The sequence below is a fragment of the Scylla paramamosain genome, unplaced genomic scaffold (genome assembly GCF_035594125.1).
Source record: "Scylla paramamosain isolate STU-SP2022 unplaced genomic scaffold, ASM3559412v1 Contig79, whole genome shotgun sequence".
In the NCBI taxonomy this organism is placed as follows: domain Eukaryota; kingdom Metazoa; phylum Arthropoda; class Malacostraca; order Decapoda; family Portunidae; genus Scylla; species Scylla paramamosain.
In genome coordinates, this window is record NW_026973744.1 from 232,068 (window position 1) to 258,531 (window position 26,464).

Consider the following 26,464-nt stretch of genomic DNA (forward strand, 5'->3'; position numbering starts at 1 on the left):
TCACTCCAGAGTACAGCCCCAGGTTGGTCTGGCTAGCCCCAATGATGATGAAAGCAGGAACCATCATTATCACCTGTGGTTGATGATGATGGCTCCTACACACACACACACACACACTGCACAAAAACATTGCCTAAGGTTAATTTCAAATTCACCTTGGTGCCTGAGTCTCTAGTGGGGAGAGGATGGATCCCTCCTCCTACCCCAACACAAGGGACATTTGCACAGGCTTACATTCTACAGAAAAGTCTTGTCATTCATGCAGAGGTTTATTTTACATTTACTTCTTAAATCCATATTATTAACATCAGTCAGTATTTTCTTTACAAATTGTGGCAGCCTTATTCATCATTCATCCTTAATTTATGCCAGAAAGTTTGGGTGAGAATAAAATGTACATATTACAACAGTATCCAACAAAGTAGTTGTTGCCTTGCCATCTTAAGATTTAGTGTAAGTTTAAAGATTTACCTGTGTTAATGTTTGGTCTAATCCTTCACGGTATCTCCTTGCCTTGGTGTGCTGAGGCTGCATGGGGATGTAACTTGATAATTATGCAGACATACAGTATAAAAATTTCAGACTAAAGTGAGGGTTGCAACTTTTTTAAGGTTCTGGATTACTGGAGGCTTTGGCAACAATTACTTTGTTGGATGCCATTCCTGTGCACGTTATGAACCATCACGTCTTATCTTGGAGGTGAAGGTTTAGTATATAATCGTGAATTGGAAAAATACTTTTCTTGGAGGTTTTTAGTATATAATCGTAAATTGGAAAAATACTTTACTTTTAAAAAATCTTACAGTAAGTCCACATAAAAGTTAGCATACATTTATATGAAAATGTTACAAACATTTATATGAAAATGAGAGAAAAGATACTCAGTGATGTTATATATAGTGCATGACTTGTAGTGGGGATAACACTTGTATTGTCACTCTGGAAAGTCACACATTAACACCAAAAGCAATCAAGGAAATGCCAACATATATTCCATTTTTCTTTCTTTTTAGTAGATGGTTGCCTTGTGATGAAGGAACTTGCTCAAAAATATTTCCTAAAACTCTAAATGTTCACAAGTGAATGGTGAGTACGTTGTGAGAGAAAGATATGAACAGACAGGCAGGCAGGCATTTAAATGTGAATTAAATGTCAGTAACCTTTGGTAATGGTCAAAGAATTAATGGCGTGGAAGCTTGTGTGAAGTCCCTGATGAAAGATAAATATACCAGCCACTGGATTCACAAAACTCAACAGGATGACCCCCCCCCCCACCCATTGTAGTATTTGCTGGACTGGTAATTCCTTCTTCCATACTCATCACTCTCCTTCTCAGACCTGTACTTCCTCTTCTCACTATCCCTTCTGCTGTCATCATGATCTCTGTGGTCACTGACAAACCTCCCTTGCCTGTGGTCAGAATATTCCCTCCTGTGATCCCTGTAATTCCCACGATCCCTATAATTCCCATGACCTCTGTACTCCCCTTGATCCCTGCAGCCTCCTTCCTTCCTGTAGTCTTGATGCCTAAAGTTGCCTCTGCACTGTCTGTTGCGGTCAAATCTGTCAGCAGGGAGTATTGGCGGCTTAGGCAGGCTCTTCTTGCAGTGCTGGAACATATCAAATACTGGTCATTTCATAGACAAGGAGACAAGGAGCTGCTATAGAGTAGAGAGGAGGGATTCAGGGGATTCTGAACTTTGTTGGGATCTATGTACAGTAGAAACCTCAGTTCACAAACCAAAACAAGTTTTCCCATTTAAATTAATTAAAATACAATTAATCTATTCCAACCTCAGAAACTGCATTATTATTATTATTTTTTTCTTTCTTTATTTATTTATTTTTTTTGACAAGAATGAAGTTACAGTAACCACAGAAAGGTGTAAGTTTCTTGGACATCAGGCTATATCATGTCACTGATATGAAGGTCAGGTGCCTTCCCAGCTGTTTGACCTGGGAGCCCTTACCTTACTCCATCTCTAAATCACATGCCTTCATAAATTAATTAAGTCTGCCACTTCCTATTTCAACTTTCAGAATGGTTGGAAAGAGTTGTTTGAGAGGAAAAGACAAAATCTTGCCTTGCACCAGGCATGGGTTGGCTGGAAGGAAATATTTGAGCATAAAAGTCTATGTAAAATGGGGATTGTTGCACTACTCATGACAGCACATGCTTTCCAAATTCTACCTTGTGTCTGTGATCCAGGAATTCTTGACAACCTCACGTCTTATAAACCTGTCTAACAGATGCACTCTTTCTTTGGGCATCCAGACAATGGGACATGAGGTGAAATGTAATTGGACAACAGAGCACATACTGTTATGCAGAAAAATCCCTCCTTTACAGTCTTGCTCCAATATTTCCTTCCAGCCAGTGCATGTTTGGTGCAAGGCGAGATGGTGTCTTTTCTCTCCAATCATTATCATCTTTATAACCATCCTGAAAGTAAAGTAAAAAGAGGCAGGCTAAATAAGAAGGCATGCAATTTACTAGAGGTGGAATGGGGTAAAGGAGATCCAGGTCTAGCTCCTCTCCAACAGCTGGGAAGGCACCTGACTTGGGTGACTTGCCAGTGTGTGATAATCACAATGTTCACGGCAGGCATGCCAAAACACAAGTGTGTGTGTGCTTGCCAGCTGAGGGGGTCTGCAGGGTGTTTGTGCATTCACACACAGAAACACTGTTCAAGAACCATGGCAAAAATTCTTAAAAAATATTCATGAAGTGATTTGTTCATAAATAGGAATGTTCACGAACCGAGGTTCCACTGTGTGTAGTTTAAGGTGTAGTTGTGTGGTGCACTTCAAAGAAATTAAATTGGAGGAAGAATGTTAGGGCTATGCTTTCAGTGACAGTTAGTGACTGGAAATATTTATATTTAAGAAGGATAATGATGAGCATACTTGAGTGATGCAAGCAGATGAAGAATTGTCACCACCAGTGTCAGGGAAGCAGTAAAAATATTGCCTGTGAATGATGAGAGGAAAAGGTAGAGTGATGTCTGACCAACACCTAATGGAGGGAGGGAATTTTTGCGAGTAGATTTAAGATGAATGAGAGCAGGAAAAGCTGACAGAAGTGCTGAACAAGTAAGGTGAAAGGTGATAGAGTAATAGGAGAAGAGAATCACAGGGAGGTGGAAGGATAGAGTAAAAGAAGTCCAGCCAGCACATCTTGACATGATTGGTGAGTTGCATGTGGCCAACTAGCATGTTAGTTATTTTTACCACTGTATTCACCACAGAGAAGCTGCATGCCAAAAATACCTACTAAATGGCAATACTCAAGTTCTTCCCACTTGCTTTGATTGACAATATGGGTCGGTTTTAATTACTTTTCTTGAGAAATATGTGCCTTTTTATGAAGTATCACTTACCTCATCCCATCTGCAGCATTTTGTTATGCATGCATATACAAGTGCACAAATTTCTCGTGATGTCAAAGACTTACACAGAGTGACTGTATGGTACAAATCAGGACTGCATACAAGAAAATGTGCCAGCAAACTGGAGTAAACTGAGTTACAGTACATCACCTGGCTTCTAGGTTTGAGGCTTCTGGAGAGCATGATATGCTCCGCCACTCACACTGACATCCAGAAGAATCATGGGGTTCTGTTCCTTCAGCTGTCTTGCTCCAATAATGATGGGATTTTCCTCTAACTGCCACTATGTGTCAGCCAAAGTCCCACCACTTAACCTTAGGACGACATACTCCACACAGTGTTTGTGGCAGGAAATATCACACTTTCCACAACCCTCAAACTTCTGTTCTAATGTGATCTATGGGAGAGTGGGGGTGCTTACAGATGGAATGAATCAACAAAGTGTGTGTGTGTGTGTGTGTGTGTGTGTGTGTGTGTGTGTGTGTGTGTGTGTGTGTGTGTGTGTGTGTGTGTGTGTGTGTACACACATGCTTTATCTTGGCTATTTTCCTTTGTTGAGACTGCCTGTGAACTGTGCAAATTTTCTCTGCCTGGAGGAAAGATAAAATAAGCTACACATCAAACAGTGTGAACTGATTTGCATGGGTAATATACAATAGCAGCAAACACCCATATTGATCTGGTGGTGGATTACAAGCAGTTTTCTTTTTAAAAACTCTTACAGTTCACTTGCTGCTGCTCCCACTGGCCACTGATTGTGTCTAGGTTATGCAGTCATGCCTGCTGACTCACCAGTGGAGACGTGATGCAAGTCAGTGACGTGATATGAAACACAGGCGTATGAATGAGTTGTGTAAATAACTGGTCTATATCTTTAAACTATTTTTTTTTCTAAAAGTTAATACTTTGATATCATACATTATGTTTTCATACCAATATTTTCAAAAGATAGGAGAAGGAGGCAGAGAGCATGCAGAGAGCACAACTTGCAGATCAGCTTGGCTTCAGCAACTATACTCCTTTGTGACTGAATATCCATCCCAGTGATGTGAAGTAATTTTCATTACTCTAGGCCAGGGGTGTCAAACACGCGGCCCGCGGGCCGCATGCGGCCCGCCACACTACTATGTGCGGCCCGCGGCACGTCTCATATTTCAGTCTTACAGTTGGTCTTTTTACAGGAATGATTAAGCCAGCCAGCCCTTTGCATTTTAAAGTCATTATATAAAGATATAAAGATACTATTATATTTTTTGGGCGGTGATGTTCCTCTGTGGTATAGTAACTCCCAACCTCGTCAAGTGTGTGTGTGTGTGTGTGTGTGTGTGTGTGTGTCCGGCTCGCCGCCACCCGCCAACATTCTCTCTCTCTCTCTCTCTCTCTCTCTCTCTCTCTCTCTCTCTCTCTGTGTGTGTGTGTGTGTGTGTTATTGTTAAAAGTATTTTTCTTAATTAAAGTAAGTGATTGCAAACACAATGTCACCAGCAGCGAACTTTACCATCTGCTTCAAGTTTTCTATCGTGTTTTGTAGTGAGATGAATTATTCTCATATATTTTTACGTAAATCATGTGACCATTTCGTCTCGTCGACTGCGTTCCAAAGCCAGTGACTATAGGTGACGAGAATACACGTAGTCGTACGGGCCCTGCTCCGTAATATACATGTATTAGACGTGACCATAACTCGTCATTCCTCCGTCTCACCGAGAATCGGCCTTTGACTTCAGTCCTGCTTTGTCCTTCGAGAGCGTCACAGCGTCAGATTTTGGTGTGACTCTTACTGGCATATCATCTCATCATTGATTTCCAAGAAGCGAACAGTTACTGAAGAACATCGTGTGATGCAGGAAAAGTGGGAAAATATCTTACTTTTTTGCTGAAGTGAATGGAAAACCAACTTGTTTGATTTGCAACCAAATTATAGCGGTGTCAAAAGAATATAACATTCGGCGACATTACACAAGCACTCATGCTTCAAAGTATGATGTGTATAGTGGAAACTTTCATGAAGAAAAAGTAAAGACGCTAGAACAGTCTCTCAAAAGGCAGCAGTCAGTGTATCAGCGTGTTCATGAAGCCAGTGACACTGCAGTACGGGCAAGTTATAGGATTGCTACGGGAAATAGCTGTGTCATCGAAACCATTTTCAGAAGGGGACTTTATAAAGAAATGCATGATGATGGCCGCAGAAGATATTTGCCCTGAAAAACGTAGATCATTTGCAAACATAAGCCTTTCAAGAAATACAGTTGCAGAAAGAGTAAATGAACTGTCAGAAAATCTTAATAGTCAGCTCAAAGAAAAAGTTGCTAAATTTGTAGCATTTTCTGTAGCAATCGATGAAAGTACAGACATTACTGACATAGCTCAACTAGCAGTGTTCATACGTGGTGTTGATGAAAAATATGCAGGTAACTGAAGAATTTGTGGAATTAGTACCAATGAAAGGAACAACAACAGGGGATGATATATTTGTGAGTTTGACTGGTGCACTTGATAGGATAGGTGTTGACTGGAAGAAAACTGTGAGTCTGACAACAGATGGAGCATCTCAAATGGTTGGTAGAAAGGCTGGCGTGACAGCAAAGTTAAAGGAAAAACTACTCACCCTGAATTCAGACCATCAAATTCACAGTGTTCATTGCATAATTCACAGGGAAGTGCTTTGCAGTAAAATATTAAAGATGGATCACGTTATGGATGTTGTTGTCAAGGCAGTAAACTTTATACGAGCACGAGGTCTGAACCACAGACAGTTCAACTGCCTATTGGAGGAAACTCACTCTCACGGTCTGCCTTATCACACTGATGTTCGTTGGTTAAGCCGGGGAATTGTGCTGAAGCGCTTTTATGAATTAAGAAGTGAAATACAAAGTTTCATGCATAACAAAGGAAGAAATGTCCAGGAACTGAAAGACTATGATTGGCTTCAAGATTTAGCCTTCATGGTAGATATGACAGAACACTTGAATTTGCTCAATACAAGACTGCAAGGTCGCAATAAATTGGTGACAGACATGCATGAGTCCATTCGTGCTTTTGAGGTGAAGCTCAAACTTTTTGAACGTCAACTAGCAGCGAATAATGCTGCACACTTTCCTACACTGAAATCATTGCAAAGCACACCTGAGTTTCGTGGAATTATCAGCAGAGAAAAGTACTGCAACATGATTTCCAAGTTACTGAACGAATTTGGAGAAAGATTTGCAGACTTAAAGAACCTTGAGAGTGATTTCTCGATCTTTCGAAATCCTTTCGCTGCAAATCCTGATGAGACACCAGAGGATATTCAGTTAGAACTAATTGATCTTCAGTGCGATTCTGCGTTGAAGGAAAAGTTCTCAAGTGTTGATATTGGTACATTCTATCAATATGTTGGGCCAAGATATCCTCGAATCAAATGTTTGGCATCAAAGATTATGTCAATGTTCGGCAGTACCTATGTCTGTGAGCAACTCTTCTCACTGATGAACTTGAACAAGTCTGGACTCAGGTCTCGGCTCACTAATGAACACCTCAACTCAACACTGAAAGTAGCCATTGCTCAGTCTCTGGCGCCAAACATAGATGAACTTGTACAGACCAAGAGGTGCCAAGTTTCTGGGAGCAGCACGACCAGGAATTAAGGTAAATGATGCTTCCTTTTCTTTACTGGTTTATCTTTTGGTTACGTGTGTGCAAACGCGAGTGAAGGTAGAATATATTATTATTATTATTATTATTATTATTATTATTATTATTATAATATTACCTATTATTATTATTATTATTATTATTATTATTATTATTATTATTATATAATTACCTATTATTATTATTATTATTATTATTATTGTTATTATTATTATTATTATTATTATTATTATTATTATTAATATTATTATGGTCATACGTGATTATCTGGCCCGCACATTGAATGTGAAGGTGAAATCTGGCCCCTTGGGATAAATGAGTTTGACACCCCTGCTCTAGGCTGATATCTTAAAAAAAAAGGCAGATGAAACAAAGCATCCACACTTGAGCATGCACACACATTAAGCTGATGTCTCAATAAAAAAAGGAAAGCTGAAACAAAGCACCACACATGTGTAACAACAGACGTACACACTACCTCTGTAAACTGGTTATCCTCCTCAGTATAGCGAGAGGCTGCTTCCTCCTCCAGCACAGCCAGAAGCTCGGGGTCGAGAGGCACCATGTCCTCCCCATCTTGTGCCATTGTGCTAATACTGCTGGTGCTTGGAAAGGCCAATGAGGAGTCTGAAACTGAGTGTTTTCATTAATACAGATAGAGGGGAGTCTGGTGAAAGCTGGAAGTACAGTGGAATGTGAACCAGCTGGTATTTAAAAAAAGAATACTGCACTGGTGGCTGACTGAGAGAAGTGAGACATACAGCTGTTATGAGTTAGGTGTGAAAGACAAAGTACTAGGCACAAAGGGAGCAGAATGATGATGTAGCTTTGAATATTATACTGCTTCAGAAGATAAGCAGAAGTAGAATGAAACTGCATGAAAGAAGTATGAAGAGAAAAGGGAGAAATATAGAATTCTTTATACAAGTGGTACCAACAGCACTGTGTGGGGCTGCAGCATGTAATGTGAGAGCAGGTGAGAGAAGGAAATGAACTGTAATAGAGATGGTGTCTGCAAAACACATGTGGAAATAATACACCTGACCTGGATCAAGTGAGGAATGAGAAAAAGCAATGACAAGCTGGAAGAGGCAACCAATGCTACAAATTATATTGTGTAAAGCTGCTCACTGTAAAAGTAGATTGAATCTTGTTGCCTCTAGTGTTTATCTTCAGCCTGCTTCAATAGGGAGACTAACTGCCTCTGTGTTTAGGACACTGCACTGTTCAAAAAGACATAAACACAAAACTGTTATTTGTTAATGATGATTTATTAATATAAATAAAAGATATATACATTTTAATATTTCCAGTCCATTACTTTACTTAATTCATTAAATTTTGTAAGACCAGCTAAGAACAGACACCCCTACAAGCTTCTTACCAATATCTCTTCAACCCCCAAATATGGTGTCCAAATCTATTAAGAGAGAGAGAGAGAGAGAGAGAGAGAGAGAGAGAGAGAGAGAGAGAGAGAGAGAGAGAGAGAGAGAGAGAGAGAGAGAGAGAGAGAGAGAGAGAGAGAGAGAGAGAGAGAGAGAGAGAGAGAGAGAGAGAGAGTCTTGGAATTATAAAGTTGGCAGCAAAAACAATGACAAAATTTTCAAGTGTCAATCAACATCTGCATGCCATCCAATCACTGTATCACTTAGCCTTGATCTCGGGTGATTAAAAACGATCACAAGGAAAACAATAATAATTTAGTATTACCCCTTAAGAAAATTGCAGAAACAAACATATCACTCATGTAAACTCACTCATGTGCTTCTTCGATGGACCACATGCCCCTCCTTTTTTTATTTATTTTTTGTTTATTTGTTTTCATGATTTATCTAAAGGATAATAGCTAGATATTATTACTGTTTCTTTATTCATATATATATATTTTAAATTAGCTTAGGGCAAAGCTGACCAAAAAGGTGATTACAAATATTTTTAGTGCAAAATTTTAGGTGATGGCAAGATTTAAGGGTGCACCATTAAAAGAAGGAAGGAGGCAGCAGGCACAGCTTCTACATCAGCTATGCATACACCAACTGCAGTTACTTGGACACACTGCAAACTGAATGCAAACTGAACACAACTCCAACAAGATAGAAGCAAACATTCTGACCACTACAACATCATACTTCAAAGGTAAATATTAGCTAATAAATTCTGTTCCAACTTTTGCATACTTACATTTCTCAGTGACCAGTTTCTCTAGAATGAGTCCATAGAAACCCTCCAAGGAAGCTTTGAAGTGGGTTGTGCTGGCTTTGCTTTCTGGTTCAAATATCCTGGAAAAGAAAAAAAAAGCAGTCAGGTGGATCTGGTCTCTGGTTCAAGGAAAATCAGTTCATATCAACTAACTCTGGTTTCTGGTTCAAATATCATCTAATGGAAAATAAGCTATCAGCTAACTTTGGTATCTGACTCAAATATCATGTAAAGGAAAAAAGTATCAGTCTTGCACCACTGAGAAACACTGACTGATAGAAGAAGTGTTCAGAAAACTTTACACCCACAATGACAACTGGAGCAAGGTTCTTCAAAGTAAGGGAGCCTCCCTGCACTATGCACAATAACTGAGCATGTATAACACCAATATAAGTATGGTTGGGTGGCCATTTTTGCTGTGATATCAAAGCACAGAGCACACCACCTCCTCGGTTTGGGTAACCCAAATCACCCGAGTCACCCAAGTCATGCAAAAAGAGCGTCCAGTTGAGAACTGGGTGACCTGGGTAACCCAAGTCACTTAACTTAACGCACCCCTGGTCTCTGACATGGAAGCTGTGGCCATTCCAGGGAAAATCAGCAAAATACCTCATCAGGTCCCCCAACTAGCAGAGACAAAATGCCAGAGGCACCTCTGCTTAGGAGGATCCTGAGGAGGGATTGGAGCAATAGAACAAGATGCAGATATGAGACTGTGATTGGAGGAGCCCAATGGAGAAGAGAGGATGACAACATAAGCAGAAGGATTAGAGGTCAGGAACAAACACATAACTAACAAAACACATGTTTGAGTGCAGCTCACCTCTCCCACTCCTGAGCAGCCTGACCTCCTGACAGTCACCAAGTCAAAAGCAAGGTCAGCAGGGTTCCTGAGGGTCTGGACCATGAGGTGGGGGTGTCCCAGGATGGTCACCAGCTGGGATGCCTCAGACAGTGGAATGGAGATGTTTACAAAGTTATCCCATGAGTTCTCTGTGAGTTTGGCACCACAGGAGCAACACAACACATAGTCTGTGAGGAACACCAGTTGTTAACACCACCCAGGAACACCACCACTCACCAGTCAAAAATCATGGTCAGTACTCATTATCCTAAGAGACATTCTATTTTACCAGTCAAATACATAAAGTCACCCATGACGCACCTTCAATCACCAGTCACCAGTCACACTCCTCAGGCACCACTCATCAATCAAGATCCTCATCATTACTCACTATCCTAAATGACATCCTAAGTCACCAGTCTACTCTGAAATTCTTAGTCACCAGTCTCCAGTCAATAGTTAATAGTCTGACATTCTTAGTCACCATTTTGACATTCCCAGACGTCAGTCATCAGTCCAGTGATTATTACTATGACTGTCACTTGAGACCCTCTTATGAACAGAATGCATGCATCAAAATGTCTTCATGTGAAACGTCACTTAGTGCAGAAAGGCATTAAAAACATTTTCAATTTACAGGAAAGATTCACATGTAAGAGCAGGAATCAAAGATGAACATGAACACGCTTTACAAAATACTGGAATGGTAGCAATGTTCCCTCCCACAGTAGGTTGACCAGGTAATGAATGTGTTACACAGGCTGTGATATCATTCCATACATACAGGAAATTCTTTACAAAAGAGAGGACTTTACTTTGGAGAGTGCTTCACTAAATATAATGAGCTCATTACTCTCACTTCAAAAGCCAGTGAGGCTTATTTCGTGAAAAGACAAAGGCAAAAATTCTTTCATCTATTTAATTTACTTAAACTAAGATAGAAAATATATTCTGTCCTTTTTCAGTAACAATAAGAAACACTAGTCTTTAGTAATTCCTAGTGAAGGAGAGTCACTGCACTACTACTGGGACGACTCAACCACAAGAGGCGTCATGATTCCAGTTTTCATTTTCAATATTATGTTTCATTTTCAATGTTATCCTTGACTTGAATTATTGCTGACACATTTTTGTTTCCAGAAGGTTTAATACTCCGTTTTCCTGTTGATATGAAAAAAAAAAAACTGTTTGGGGAAAGTTTAATTAATATGGTGATAGAAAATATCTTAAATATATTTGAGGAAGTGTCAAGAACATTATGAGAGCACCAGTCAGCAGCCACATTAGAAGGGAAAGAGGCTCAGGGTGTGACTTCCAGATCACCTCGGCCTGCACTGACTGTAAATATAGCAGGATTTAAATCCCTACAAGACATTTAACCATGTAAGACAACTATACTCTATTCAAGAAATTTATAAATACATTCCCTCCTACTAGGTGGTGGTATGTCAGGCTCTGGACTCATCTCTACTGGCTGATGACTTCCTGGACCATGGTGGAAGGTTTACCCTGAATTTGGTGACTTTCAGGCACTGTCTTCCACAGCCTCCCACAGCCCAAACACCTCGATAATTCCCTTATTAATTCTTACACCTCCATAATTTCTTCTTCTTGATATCTTTTCCCTAGTCTCTATAGAGTCATTGTTCTTGCCAGCTCTCCTCCAAGCATAGTCATATATATTTTCCTTTGACAATTGTTTCTGTCTCAAGTCCTCCCTTACACAGTCTATCCATATAAGGTTTAGTTTTCCTCTTGCTCTCCTGCCTTGCACCTCTATCTCCATCACACTTCTCCTGACATATGACTCTTTCCTTCTCTTCACATGGCTAAAACACTGCAGCTTTTTTTCCTGTGTCCTTTGAAACGTCTCCACTAGTTTTACATTTTCTTCATATCCAAGCTCCAAATTATTGACCCATGTATCTATCTGTCCATCTGTCCATATACCAGGTTGGCAATCCCACACAGGGTGGCCCAGACAAAGCACCATCCACTCATACACACATCATTCACACTCTTAGTCCTATCAGCCCCTAATGGAGAGGCTATTCACCTAATATAGTATAAAATAACTATAACAATCTCAGTCCCACATAATCAGTTGGCTTGGTGCTTCAAACACAGAATATTAAACCAACAGGAATGAAGGAGTAAACGAGATGAAAAGATAATGATAAAAGATGTCTCTACTCTCTTCCTCCCTCAGGTCTTTACTTAGGGGATATAACAAGGATGACATGAGCAAAATCCTTAGGTTCAGTGATCAGGATAGGACAAGAAATAGTGGGTTCAAGCTTGATAAAGCTAGCTTTAAATGAGATACAAAGGAAAAAGTTTTCAAATATAGTGGTTGATGAATAGAATAGACTCAGTAATCTGGTTGTTAGTGCTGAGTCGTTAGGAAGCTTTAAAAGAAAACTAAACAAACTTGTGGATGGGGGAGATGGGTGGAAATAGGCAGGCATGTTTCATACAGGGATTGTCATGTTAAGGACTGATGGCTGCCTGCAGCTTCCCCTATTTTCTTATGGCTGTTAATGTCCTGTCAATATGGAGCTTTTAAAAGAAGACCAAATAAATTTAGGTATGAGGATGATAGGTAGAAATCAGAAGGCATTTCTAACAGGAAATGCCAATTGTGGGTTGACAGATTCTTGCAGCTTCCCTTGTATTCTTATGTTCCCATGTACTCATCCTCCATCCTCTTAAAGTTGTGAAGGAGTTCCTGCAGGCAAGACTCAGCATTGGGGGAGTCCATCTTATTCACCACAAGGAGTGCTGGCTTACTCAGCAGGTCAGGTGAATACAGCTCCAACTCCTGTGTGTACAGGTGTGGAGGAGTAACTACAAAGGAATATAAATGAAGGTAAAAGAGCAGCAGATTTCTTGGCCCTTATGAGACTTTGTGGTAAGGTACAAAGGAACAGGAAAAAAAGAGCAGCGGATTTCTTGGCCCTCATGACGATGCTTGTGATAAGGTACAAATGAACTCAAAAGAGGATAAAGAGTAGCAGATCTGTTGGCCTTTTTTTTTTTTTTTTGTGGGGAGGTGTTTGTCATAAACTACACTAATTAAAGTAAAGATGAAGACAGTGTGTGTGTGTGTGTGTGTGTGTGTGTGTGTGTGTGTGTGTGTGTGTGTGTGTGTGTGTGTGTGTGTTTGAGTGAAGGGTAAGTACATGACAGGCTGTCCCTGTGATGTCATGCCTTGGGGCATCATGCAGACTCTGAGACACTGGTCTGGAGACAGGATGTGGCAGGATGAATCAACCAGGAGAGGGTTTCACAGGAGATCACGCCTTTGTCAGGATTCACAGAAACATGAGTCTGACACGTTACCACTCAGGCCGAGGTGGTCATCATGACCTGAGTGGATTTTGGTCAACCGACTGTCCTGTCACTGCCACAAAGACTCAGTTTCCAACATGACTCAAACTTGGGATCACAAATTCACATCCATGCGTTTACCAGCAGGGTGTGTCTGACAACCCCAAGGAAGCCACAAGCCAGGCACTCATTGTAGGCTAGATGTCAACACTGTACAGAGTTTCCCCAAGTTATGGTGGAGTTCTGTTCCAACACCAAGTCATAAATTGACAAAAACAGAATCAAAACTAAAGCATTTTGTCCACATACAACCATAAATGCACAGAATCAGTATTAAGAGCACTAGCAAATAACTCTCCTATTAGTTAGAATGAGAGTAAAGCTGCCAATCAACACAACACAACAGCAAGTCAAAACTGTAAACACACAGACATCACATTCACGCAAAGTTCCTCAGCCCCACACACCCCTGCAGGGCACTGGGCACCCACACACTCACCCTGTTGACCAGCATGACATTCTCGGTGGGTGAACAGTATGGGTGTTTGGGTGACAGCCGGAAGCTGTTGATGTCTACCACAAAGAGGAGGAAGTGTGTCCACTCCACGTGGCACAGGAAGCGGTGCCCCATCCCCATGTTGGAGTAGGCACCCTCGATGAGTCCCTGCAGATCAGCGATGGTCAGCCGCCGCATGTCACTGTACTTCACCACACCCAGGGTCGGCTGCAGCGTCATCGGAGGGAACAAAGTAGTTAGAAATTCAAATGATGAGTTATTTCAAGAAAGCAGCATAAAATTAGGCTTGTAATGTGCTGTTTTGTTTCTCTTCAGTTGATTTTGCATTTTGTGTTTGTCTGATATGTTGTATCTGTACTATTTTAATAATAATAATAATAATAATAATAATAATAATAATAATAATAATAATAATAATATATTTATCTATCTATCTATCTATCTATAGTTACAAGTTCCCAGTTAACCAAAGTTGGAATCAGGTCATAAGCTTGGGATGAATTGTGGCTGGCCAATGGAAATGTACATGCCAGGCCCAGGTGGGCTTAACCTAGGCACAGGCCGGAGGTAAAGCTGACAGACATTCTTGGTCGGCTGTAGTGAGCTGTGTTGTGCCTCTGCTTGGGACTGCTACACTCTATGCAGTGGATAAGTACAGTTTTCATGATACTTGTCTTGGTTTATTCAGTGAGAGCAGTTATGTTATTTAATGCTGTTTTGTGGTGGTGGTTTTGGTGAAGTGCTTTGTGGTTTGTCAGTGATTATCAACCATTGTGAGTTTATGGTGTATGTTATTATTTCCTGTTGGAGGGAGGAGTGTATTGGTGACAAGTGGAATAACAAGTGACTGTTGCTAGTCTAGTAGTGAATCATGAGAGTACTTGATCTGTTTGTCAGACTGCCGTGATGTAACATCTGCTGGCCTGTCTATCCTTTCATTTTTCAATAGGCAGCTTTGTTTGCTATAAATTGTTCATTATATTAAGGTAAAGTTTACAAGCACTTGACTTCCTTTTGCCCTTGACCTGAGTTATGCAATGGATGATGTTCTTGTCTTAAAGTGAACATAACAAACCTTGAGTCAGGTTATCCAAACTTACTTATTCACTTGGCCAACTGCCTCCATCTCACAATATTATCTATGCTGATAAGGAGAAATAATATGTAATAATAATAATAATAATGATGATAACAATAATAATAATAATCAATCTAAATAAAATTAAATTCATAAAATAAAATAAAATCTACTACTACTATTACTACTACTACTACTACTACTACTACTACTACTAATAATAATAATAATAATATATTTCATTGAATTATTTTTTTATATGCTTCTCCTGTCATTAATTCCTGTCTTAAGTTTTATTACATGGCACTAATGATGTTTCTGAAGCAATGACTTGTACCTAAAAGAGTACCTTCTACATAACTTTCATGAGCCCAAGACAGATTAGCAAAGTAGAGGCATGAAGAATATTCATAGTGAAGCTTGTCTAGTCTTGGGAATGGTTCTATGTTTCCTTGAGCAGGCTGTGACTCACAGGCAGGGATGAAAATGATGAATTGTGTGAACTATGGCAATACTTCTGCCCTGAAGTGTGGTGACACACACACAGACAGACATATTCATGGACAGAGAGAGAGAGAGAGAGAGAGAGAGAGAGAGAGAGAGAGAGAGAGAGAGAGAGAGAGAGAGAGAGAGAGAGAGAGAGAGAGAGAGAGAGAGAGAGAGAGAGAGAGAGAGTACATATAGAGAAGACATGAAACAGTATAAACTAAAGGCAATGAGCAGTGCAGTCAAAAAATCAAGCAAACATGAGGCAGAGCAAAGTGGAGATGATGTGAACAAGGAGAGAGAGGTGCAGAACACTCACAGGGGTAGCTGGCCACCTTGGGTCTGGCGCTGGAGATGGCCCACAGCAGTGTGGACTTTTTTTTTTTTTTTTAATGTAGGAGGGACACTGGCCAAGGGCAACAAAAATCCAATAAAAAAAAATGGCCACTGAAATGCCAGTCCCATAAAAGGATCAAAGCAGTAGTCAAAAATTGATGAATAAGTGTCTTGAAACCTCCCTCTTGAAGGAATTCAAGTCATAGGAAGGTGGAAATACAGAAGCAGGCAGGGAGTTCCAGAGTTTACCAGAGAAAGGGACGAATGATTGAGAATACTGGTTAACTCTTGCATTAGAGAGGTGGACAGAACAGGGGTGAGAGAAAGAAGAAAGTCTTGTGCAGCGAGGCTGTGGGAGGAAGGGAGGCATACAGTTAGCAAGATCAGAAGAGCAGTTAGCATGAAAATAGCAGTAGAAGACAGCTAGATATGCAACATTGTGGCGGTGAGAGAGAGGCTGAAGACAGTCAGTTAGAGGAGAGGAGTTGATGAGATGAAAAGCTTTTGATTCCACCCTGTCTAGAAGAGCAGTATGAGTGGAACCCCCCGGACATGTGAAGCATACCCCATACATGGACAGATAAGGCCCTTGTACAGAGTTAGCAGCTGAGGGATGAGAAAAACTGGCGGAGACGTCTCAGAATACCTAACTTCATAGAGGCTGTTTTAGCTAGAGATGAGATGTGAAGTTTCCAGTTCAGATTATAAGTAAAGGACAGACCGAGGATGTTCAGTGTAGAAGAGGGGGGCAATTGAGTGTCACTGAAGAAAAGGGGATAGTTGTCTGGAAGGTTATGTCGAGTTGAAAGATGGAGGAATTGAGTTTTTGAGGCATTGAACAATACCAAGTTTGCTCTGCCCCAATCAGAAATTTTAGAAAGATCAGAAGTCAGGCGTTCTGTGGCTTCCCTGCGTGAAATGTTTACCTCCTGAAGGGTTGGACGTCTATGAAAAGATGTGGAAAAGTGCAGGGTGGTATCATCAGCGTAGGAGTGGATAGGACAAGAAGTTTGGTTTAGAAGATCATTAATGAATAATAAGAAGAGTGGGTGACAGGACAGAACCCTGAGGAACACCACTGTTCCTCAGGCTTCCCTAATGCTGTTGCCAGCGTTAGAGAAGCCCACCAGACCCACATCAGCCAACAGCTTCAGTTTCAGCTTCACAATGTGTCCCTGTGGATGCGAGAACATAGGAACATGAGAACACATCATCAAAAAGGGGTAGTGCAAGAAGCCAGCAGGTTTGTACATAGTTTTTCTCACCCCCACAGCTGCTAACTTTGCACAGGTGCCTTATCTGTCCATGCACAGAGTACATTTCGCATGTATGAGAGGGGATTTCCATTTCAAGACACTTGTCCTCCAATTATTGATGATCCTTTTTGACCTCTCTTTAGGGACTGGCATTCTAGTGAGACTTTTTTTTTTCTTTTTAACCTTTTGTTGCTGTTGGCCAGTGCCCCACTTACATGAAAATCAATCAATCAATAAATAAATAAGCCAAGGAAGTGCCAGTGTTCCTGATGTCCCACCAGTACCCACCTGTCCCTTCTGCCCATTGTACTGGTTGCTGGGGTTGCTGCTCTGCCCACCTCAAGCCACCAACACCTTGTCTCCTGCACAGTTTATCTCACCTGAAAAAAAAAAAAAAGGAAGAAAAGATAAAAATCACACCTTAACTTAGGGAAATATTTCTACTGATTACAGCTTAACCATCCTACACACACACACACATACACACATATACACTAACAACTGATTACTGAGTCCATTCCATTCATCCACCAGTCTATTTCAGAACCAATTCTTTCCTGTCAATAAAAAAAAAATTCTAACAAGAGATCAAAGAGAAAATAAAGACAGGGTGAAAAAGGAAAAGAGTGAGAGTGGCATTCTCACCCAGCAATTTCTGGTGCTGCTCGAGCCAGACGGTGGTGCCTGTAGGGACAGGAATGATCAGCTCAGCGCCAGCCTCCCCACAGATGCGATACTTGTAACTGTCCATGCCAGCTGCCCCAACCCACCGCTGGTCTGGCTGAGCCTTGCACAGCTTCAGCAGACTGTGGCCTGTGAGGGAAAGAGAGAGACAGAGAGAGCAGGGTAAGAGGGATGTGGTCTGTGAGATGGAGAGCAGGGTGAGAAGTGGTCTGTGAGAGGGAGAGCAGGGTGAGAAGTGGTCTGTGAGAGAGGGCAGTGTGAGAAGTGGTCTGTGAGAGGGAGAGCAGGGTGAGAAGTGGTCTATGAGAGGGAGAGCAGGATGAGAAGTGGTCTGTGAGAGGGAGAGCAGGGCAAGAAATGGTCTGTGAGAGGGAGAGCAGGGCAAGAAATGGTCTGTGAGAGGGAGAGCAGGGTGAGAAGTGGTCTGTGGGAGGGAGAGCAGGGTGAGAAGTGGTCTGTGAGAGGGAGAGCAGGGTGAGAAGTGGTCTGTGAGAAGGAGAGCAGGGTGAGAAGTGGTCTGTGTGAGGGAGAGCAGGGTGAGAAGTGGTCTGTGAGAGGGAGAGCAGGGTGAGAAGTGGTCTGTGAGAGGGAGAGCAGGGTGAGAAGTGGTCTGTGAGAGGGAGAGCAGGGTGAGAAGTGGTCTGTGAGAGGGAGAGCAGGGTGAGAAGTGGTCTGTGTGAGGGAGAGCAGGGTGAGAAGTGGTCTGTGAGAGGGAGAGCAGGGTGAGAAGTGGTCTGTGTGAGGGAGAGCAGGGTGAGAAGTGGTCTGTGAGAGGGAGAGCAGGGTGAGAAGTGGTCTGTGAGAGGGAGAGCAGAATGAGAAGTGGTCTGTGAGAGGGAAACAGGGTGAGAAGTGGTCTATGAGAGGGAGAGCAGGGTGAGAAGTGGTCTGTGAGAGAGAGAGCAGGGTGAGAAGGAAGTTTCCAAGCCTCATTCCCTGTCATAACAGTGTTTAAATGCCAAGCCTCACTTCCTGTCATAACAAACATAATCTCTCTATGTCACTTCCCATCACAACAGACACAGTGTCTCCATGCTTCACCTTCCTTCCCCTCCACATACACATCACCCCCTGCGCCTCCCACTCCCCCGAGGCGCGGCTGACCCATGCCCCCCGCTCCACCCCGCACGTGCAGCCGCAAAACATCCACAAACTTGCTGCGTACTCTCTTCATCTTGTCCCAGTGCTCACACCACCTGGATGGGAAAACAGCTTTAGGAAATTGTTATAGGTACATTCCTATATTTTCTGGAGCAAAGTAAAATATATTGTTATGGGTATCTTTCTACCTTCTCTGGAGTAAAAAAAAAAGGAAAAAAAAAGTAAAATCTATCTATTTATCTATATACAGCAGCAGCAGCAGCAGCAGCAGCAGCAGCAATAATAATCTATCTATCTTTCTGTATACCAGACTGGTAATCACATATGTAGTGGCCCATACAAAGCAACACACACACACACACACACACACACACACACACACACACACACACACACACACACACACACACACACACATGGACTGCAAGAGAAGAAAACCCAGTTAAATCTGAGAGATGGAAGAGAAGGAACTGGTAAGGAAAATTATTACAATGGTCCAAGATGAGGAACAGGGACTGGAACGAGAAGTGGAAGAGGCACATAGAATTGGAAAATATAGTGAGGGAGGTAAAAGACCATTAAAAGTGAGAATGAGATCCCAAGTTGCAATACGGCAGATCCTAGTGAGAATCAGGAAGCTGGCTGAAAGTTCAGAATACAAAAATATTTGGGTAAAAAGAGATATGAACTTGGAAGAAAGGGAAAAAGAGCGGGACCTGAGAAATGAAGCTAAGGAAAAAAACAACAGAAGGACAGAGACCGAGAAGAGGAAATTTTATTGGAAGATACTAGATATGACACTGAGGAAATGGTACACTTGGGAAAAGGAACAAGTACTGAAAGAACCACAGCAGCAGACGGAGAAATTACAAGTGGTGGGGGAAGCAGTACATTAAGAGTAATTTATACAAACATAGATGGGTTACTCTCAGGTGTACTGGAAGTGAGAGATTACCTGAAGGAAAGTAGACCAGATGTGTTGTGCCTAACTGAGACAAAGTTAAAAGAGGAAGTCCACTTAAGCTTTAAGGAGGAGAGATATAATTACTAGAGGAGAGATAGAGAAAGGAAAAGGAGGAGGAGGAGTACTGATAATACTTCGAGATGATATATATGTGGAAGAAGTGCAACGTGGAGATGGTATGGTGGAGGTGATAGGTATAACAATCAGGACTAGTGGAAGAGAGAGGAGGAGGATCATATTAACGTACATGCCACAACACAAGGAAATGCAAAAGGAAGTGTTGAAGTGCCTAGACAACATGATAAGGAAGGATAGTAAAATACTACTAGTGGGAGACTTTAACCGCAAAAAAGTCAGCTGGGAGGAGATGGAAGTTAATGGAAATGCTGGACAGTGGAGTGAAGAAACACTACAGTTAGCTATGTTGAATACAATGGACCGATGGGTGGAGGAATTTACAAGATACAGAGAGGAGGAGGAACCATCTGTGCTAGACCTGGTGTTCACAAAAAAAAAAAGAGCCCTGTCCAAACATTAAATGCTTAACCCCAATGGGAAAAAGTGACCATGTGGTGTTAGAAGTGGTACTGCAAGACTGGGAGGTTCTAGCATGTAAGGAGTATTATAAAAATGGGAGATTAAATCACGCAAAGACAAATTTTGCAGAGTTAAGAAAATTCTTTGGAAGAGACTTACGGAAGGCATGAGAGTGCAAGAGAAATATGAAACATTCTTGAAGAAGTACAATGAGGGTGTGCAGAAGTATGTACCTATATAAAAAGTAAGAAGGAACAAACATATTTGGTATAATGCCAGATGTGCACAAGCTAAGAAGAGAAAGGATATAGCTTGGAAAAACTGAAGAAGCAAAAAAATGAAAAGAATAGAAAGCAGTATAAGGAGGCAAGGAATAAATATTTTAGAATAAGAAGAGAGAAGAAACAACTTGAAAAGGATGTGGTAAAGAAATGTGAAGAAGACCCCAAGCTTTTTTTACAGGTATATCAATAGAAAGATGACAAACAGAGAGACCATTGACAAGAGAGTAAAGGGAGAAAGGATATATCAAACAGTGGAAGAGATGAGTGAAATTATAAATGAGAGTTTTAGGTCTGTGTTCAATGTGGAAGCAAATTTTATAGAACCAAATGAGGAAGTGTGGTGGGAAGGGTTACGGGAAGTCTTGGTGCAAAAACATGAAATTGGCAAATTGTTAGGAGAGTTGGATGTCAGGAAAGCACTGTGGTTTGATAGAATATCAGGTTGGACACTAAAGGAATGTAGAGAACAAGTGGTGGAGCCAATTTGGGATGTGATTAACAGCTCACTGATAGAGGGAAAAGTACCAAAGGAGTGGAAGAGGGCAAATATAGTGTCAATACACAAAGGAGGAAAGAGGACTGAGCCACTAAATTATAGACTGGTGTTGGTAGCTAGTGTTATAGGCAAGATCTGTGAAATAGTGATCAAAGAAAAGTGAGTGAAATATTTGGAAAAGAACAAAGTTATAACAAATAGACAATTTGGCTTCAGAAGAGGAAGGTCATGTGTACCAAATTTACAGAGTTTCTATACAAGAGTAATAGATGAAGTACAAAACAGAGATGGGTGGGTAGATGTAGTGTGCTTGGACATCAAAAAACTTTTGATAAAGTTCTGCATAAAAGATTATTGTGGAAGAAGAAACATATAGGAGGACTGAGAGGGAAGAAGAGTCAGTGTTTGAGGGGCATCAAGAAGAACAGTCTTCCACATAGAACTGTGAATATCTGGAATTGCTTAAATGAAGAGGTTGTTAGAGCACCAAACATGCAGAAATTTAAGGAAATGCTGGATAAATATAGCTATGGAGACAGGACACTATGAGCCCTGCTCAAACCCTATATTACACACACACACACACACACACACACACATCACTCACACTCTTAGCCCAGCCAGCCCGTGGTGGAAAGGGACAGTTTCATGGACCATCCTACTACACCCCAGGAGCTTAGGTATAGCACAGCTGGCCATATATCTTTTTACTTGTCCTAAGAACAAGCAAAAGGTTTATACAGTTCAGTTCCCTTACCATCTAATAATGCAGTAAGTAATGCTTTTTGGGTGATTACTATCTCAGAAATAATACCAAATTCAATAACTAGTTGGGTCTATAGTTGTGAAAAGGACAAACTAATACCCTGAGTTCTCTTAACTGACATGATGTTCTAGGGACTTGTGGTGAGGCCAGACACGTGAAGGTGTCTTGGCCTCCAGTCTGAGCAGCCACTCTCTCTTCCTTCACAGAAGACCTGCTTTTGACACCAGCGTACAAACACCACTCCACTCCAACACTCGGACAGCCTCACCTATGGTCTGACCCTTTTATCCTCAGCATTTGGGTATTGTCCTTTCTGGGGATTTCCCGTCCTGTGGTGCTGCTAAACTTTACCAACACATACCTTATGTCAGATACTTACTACTACAACATTAAATGGAGTTGTAGCATATATACACTGTAATGATATAAAAAGGTAAGTTAATGTAATATATGTCTATTTTTTAGTGAGAACTGCATTGTGTTTTGCAAACACCACAATACTTGGCAACGTTTCCTCCAGGTGTTGTCACGTTTCTTTGAGTGACTCAGAAAGTCTGTCAGAGTGACCTGTCAATCCACTGGTCACTTCCTCTCACACAGCATGTGAAAAAAGAGAGAGAGAGAGAGAGAGAGAGAGAGAGAGAGAGAGAGAGAGAGAGAGAGAGAGAGAGAGAGAGAGAGAGAGAGAGAGAGAGAGAGAGAGAAAGTTGGAAGCAAGGTTATCTCTGACACTTAGGGTCTAATCTGGTAATTTGCCCATTAAAAAGTCTGGCAGTGCCACAGGCTGGGAAATTCCCAGAAAGGACAACACATAAACACTCAGGATGAAATGGTCCGACCCTAATTAAGCCACAATGTACTCACTGAGGCCTGTAGGGCAGTTAAACCACTCAGTGGTATCTTAGTCTTAGTGTGTATCATCCAGAGTAAATGTATTGTTTCTATAACCAAGGACTCTACCCCATAGCAGGAGTTTTCCCACATGGTACACAAAGCTACACCAATATCACCCTCTTGCTCACCTCATATCTTTAAGAGGATGAGGTGCAGACAAGAGCCGTGTCTGCTAACACTGCCACACGCTGCATCGTGGGAGCAGACCAGCTCAGGCTTGATGCACAGACAGCAGACTGGACTAAGCTTTTCTCCTCACTCCCTTGCTCTTGAATGCCTGTAATAATAATGTATGCTTTAATTAACTCTTTCAATAATAATTCAGAGCTTTAAGTACAATACATAATAGGAGCAAACAAGCTGAGGCTTAATGTGCAGACAGCAGACTGGACTCAGCTTTCTTGCTTATTCCCTGGCTCTTGAATACCTGTAATAATAACATGTGCATTAATCAACTCCTTCAACATCAATTCCAAACACTAAACACACTGCATTATCACATTACAAAACATCTGGCTTAGTACATACTACTGGACTAAGCTTTCTTCTTCACTGCTTTGCTCCTGAGTGTCTGTAATACTGTAATAATCAACTCTCAGCAACAACTCCAACCACTTGAGGCACTGTGCACAATCTCTGCAAGCATCAACAAGGAAAGAAAAGAATAGATTTCAAAGTTATATCCAGTATGATGTTTAGAAGTGGCTGTCACAAACAAGACAAAAAGAACTTGAAAATACATTTATAATATTTAGATGTGACTGTCACAAGATAGAGAAAAAACAGAATAGATTTTCACATTTGTAACCAGTATAATGTGTAGATAAGGCTCTCACAGGTTAAACAAAAGAATGAAAACAATAGATTTTGTAGTTTTCTGGCCAATATAATATCACTGTATAACAATGAAAAAAACGGAAATGAGACTATCCTTTTCTAAAGTTATTTTTTGCGTAGATTATGAATATAACATCCGTTTCTTTCTGTGACCCTCCAGTTTTTTGTAAATAGCAGTGCCCGCAATGTCTATCTGAACGGTATTTTTTGTTGCTTTTACCATTTATATAATTTTTCACATAGCTATGTGTTTTTTTTTCTTAACAGGATACAGAGTTAAGATGCCTAGAGAATGCAAGAATTCGCCAGACAAGTTTTGTTATATATGTGGATCAGTTACATTAAGGCAATACAAGAGACAGTTGACTCAACGTGTAAAGAAACTTTATGAGCTGTACTTTGGATGTAAAGTGGGTGACCAGGACAAAAGCTGGGCACCTCACATATGTTGTGTCAGGTGTACAAGTTCCCTTTCTGCCTGGGTGAAAGGCAAAGGGACTGGCCTCATGTTTGGCGTACCAATGGTCTGGAGGGAGCCAAAGGACCACTCAACAGATTGCTACTTCTGCTTAACGGATATTAAAGGTGGGTATTCAGTGTTTATTTTTTACTGTTTTTATATATATTTTCAAGAGATGTATCAATAAAAAAGATCGAAATACATAATAAGTTGCACTTCCACTATTTTTGCACGTGATCACAACCAATAGTATCCATTTTTAGTCTGATTTTATTTTATTTTCCTGCAGGTCACAACAGAAAAGGCAAGAAATCTATCGTGTATCCAGATCTTCAGTCTGCTATTCGCCCAGTTCTACATTCAAGTGATATTCCTGTACCACAGCCGCCCTCTGAACTACCAAGCGATGACACGAGCAACTCAGACGATTCAGAATCTTAAGATGCAACGTATACGACACAACTTGAATCTGATAAGAAACCACACCTCATCACCCAACCAGAACTCAATGATCTAGTTCGTGATCTAACACTTACTAAGCAACAGAGTGAACTCCTGGCCTCACGTTTGCAACAATGGCACCTGTTGGATGAAGAAGCTCGAATTACAGTATTTAGGAAGCGTTCTGCAAATCTACAGGATTTCTTCACTTTGGAAAACAACTTGACTTATTGTAATGATATCAGAGGCCTATTCAGTGCCCTTGAGGTGTCCTATGAACCCAATGAGTGGAGGCTATTCATAGATGGATCCCTTTACAGCATAAAAGCAGTTCTGTTGCACATTGGGAACACCATGCCTTCAGTTCCAGTTGCTTACTCAGTCATTTTAAGAGAGACATATGAGAACCTTGCTTTTATTCTAGACCACATAAGTTACAAAGAGCATGAGTGGTTAATTTGTGCAGACTTGAAAGTAGTAGCCATACTTAATGGGCTACAAACTGGATACACCAAATTTGTGTGCTTTCTTTGCAAGTGGGACAGTAGGGCCAGATCAGAACATTATAATACGCTCAGAATGGCCATCTCGGGAATCTATGACGCTTGGATGCCATAATGTAATTCATGAGCCACTAGTTAAGAAGGAGAAAATCATTTTGCCACCACTGCATATAAAACTAGGCCTAATGAAGCAATTTACCAAAGCACTGCAACATAACAAGCCATGTTTCCAGTATCTCAAAGGGATCTTCCCTAAAATTAGTGATGCCAAGATTAAAGAGGGTATATTTGTAGGCCTTCAGATTCGCAAGCTTATAAATGATGAGGACTTTGAGGCGACAATGGATGAACCTGAGCTAGCGGCCTGGCATGCATTCAAAGATGTATGCAAAGGGCTTCTGGGAAAGCACCAAGAGTCCCAGCGAGAGCGTAAAGTGGAGAGGCTAATCAAATGCAACCAAGATCTCGGATGCAATATGTCACTGAAGATACACTTTCTTCATTCTCATCTGTCCTTCTTCCCAGAGAACGCAGCAGATGTGAGTGATGAACATGGAGAGAGGTTCCATCAAGATATAGCGTCAATGGAAAACAGGTACAAGGGAAAATGGAGCCCTGCTATGCTGGCTGACTTCTGTTGGAACCTGAAGCGTGACACGCCTGAGACGTCTTATAAAAGAAGAAGTAAATACTAGATTGTAGGTTAATACATTATATAAAGCTAACAAACATTATATATTAATTAAATAAATACAATGAAGACATTTAATCTGACTTTGGGAGCAAAATAGATTTATGGAATCTTGGAAATCTCTATTAATTGCATAATTATTAAAACAGCGATTTACAAAAAATTTTGACGTGGCATGAAATTTTTGTTATCAAATTTGAATTCAGCACACTGAACTTCATAATAAAACGCACATGAGAACTATGTTTTCTTCTTAACCCTGAAATTTGTTGTACAGTGTATTTAGTAGTGGCTGTCACAAGAAAGAGAAAGAAATTAAAATAATGTATTTTCACATTTCTATTAGGTATAATGTTTAGATGTGGCTGTCACAAGGAAGACAAAAGGACTAAAAAATAGATATCTAAATTTGTATCCAGTACAGTATAACATTCAGCTGTGGCTCTCATGAGGAAGAAAAAAAAAATAATAATGAATAGATTTTCACATTTCTGGCCAGTCTAATGTTTGGAAGTGGGTGTCAAACAAAATAGAATGCCTCAGGGAGGAAAAATGTGTTGAATACCAGTGAAGGGTGAATGGAGTGAAGGAATACAGGAATGGCCATGGGAAGGATCAAACACAGCATGCAATTTGTCATGGAGAAAGACTGGCAGGAAACAAGATGACTACACCCCACATTAATCAACTCTTTCAACAGCAGTTCACATGCACTGTATGTAGTCATTGCATGCATCC

At 40.9% G+C, this 26,464-nt stretch overlaps 1 protein-coding gene across 8 annotated transcripts in view; it reads right to left on the bottom strand.

Moving 5' to 3' along the window:
• Nucleotides 1-770: 770 nt before the first annotated feature.
• The window catches only part of LOC135098768 (uncharacterized), a 52,912-nt gene continuing 27,218 nt past the window's right edge, over nt 771-26,464 (bottom strand). For 3 of the 8 annotated variants that reach the window (XM_064001161.1, XM_064001162.1, XM_064001159.1), the window contains exons 2-8: nt 22,923-23,071; nt 17,714-17,881; nt 17,357-17,448; nt 13,895-14,119; nt 9,204-9,301; nt 7,501-7,655; nt 771-1,610 (exon numbers count right to left, since the gene is read on the bottom strand). In XM_064001161.1, coding sequence (XP_063857231.1) covers nt 1,251-1,610; nt 7,501-7,655; nt 9,204-9,301; nt 13,895-13,914 — 633 coding nt within the window. In that variant the 5' untranslated portion in view covers nt 13,915-14,119; nt 17,357-17,448; nt 17,714-17,881; nt 22,923-23,071 and the 3' untranslated portion in view covers nt 771-1,250. Of the gene's footprint in view, nt 1,611-7,500; nt 7,656-8,153; nt 8,246-9,203; nt 9,302-10,044; nt 10,254-13,894; nt 14,120-15,795; nt 16,988-17,356; nt 17,449-17,713; nt 18,835-18,917; nt 18,949-22,922; nt 23,072-26,464 lie in introns of those variants that run through there. The other 5 variants (XM_064001160.1, XR_010267341.1, XM_064001163.1 and 2 more) reach the window with 5 other exon arrangements.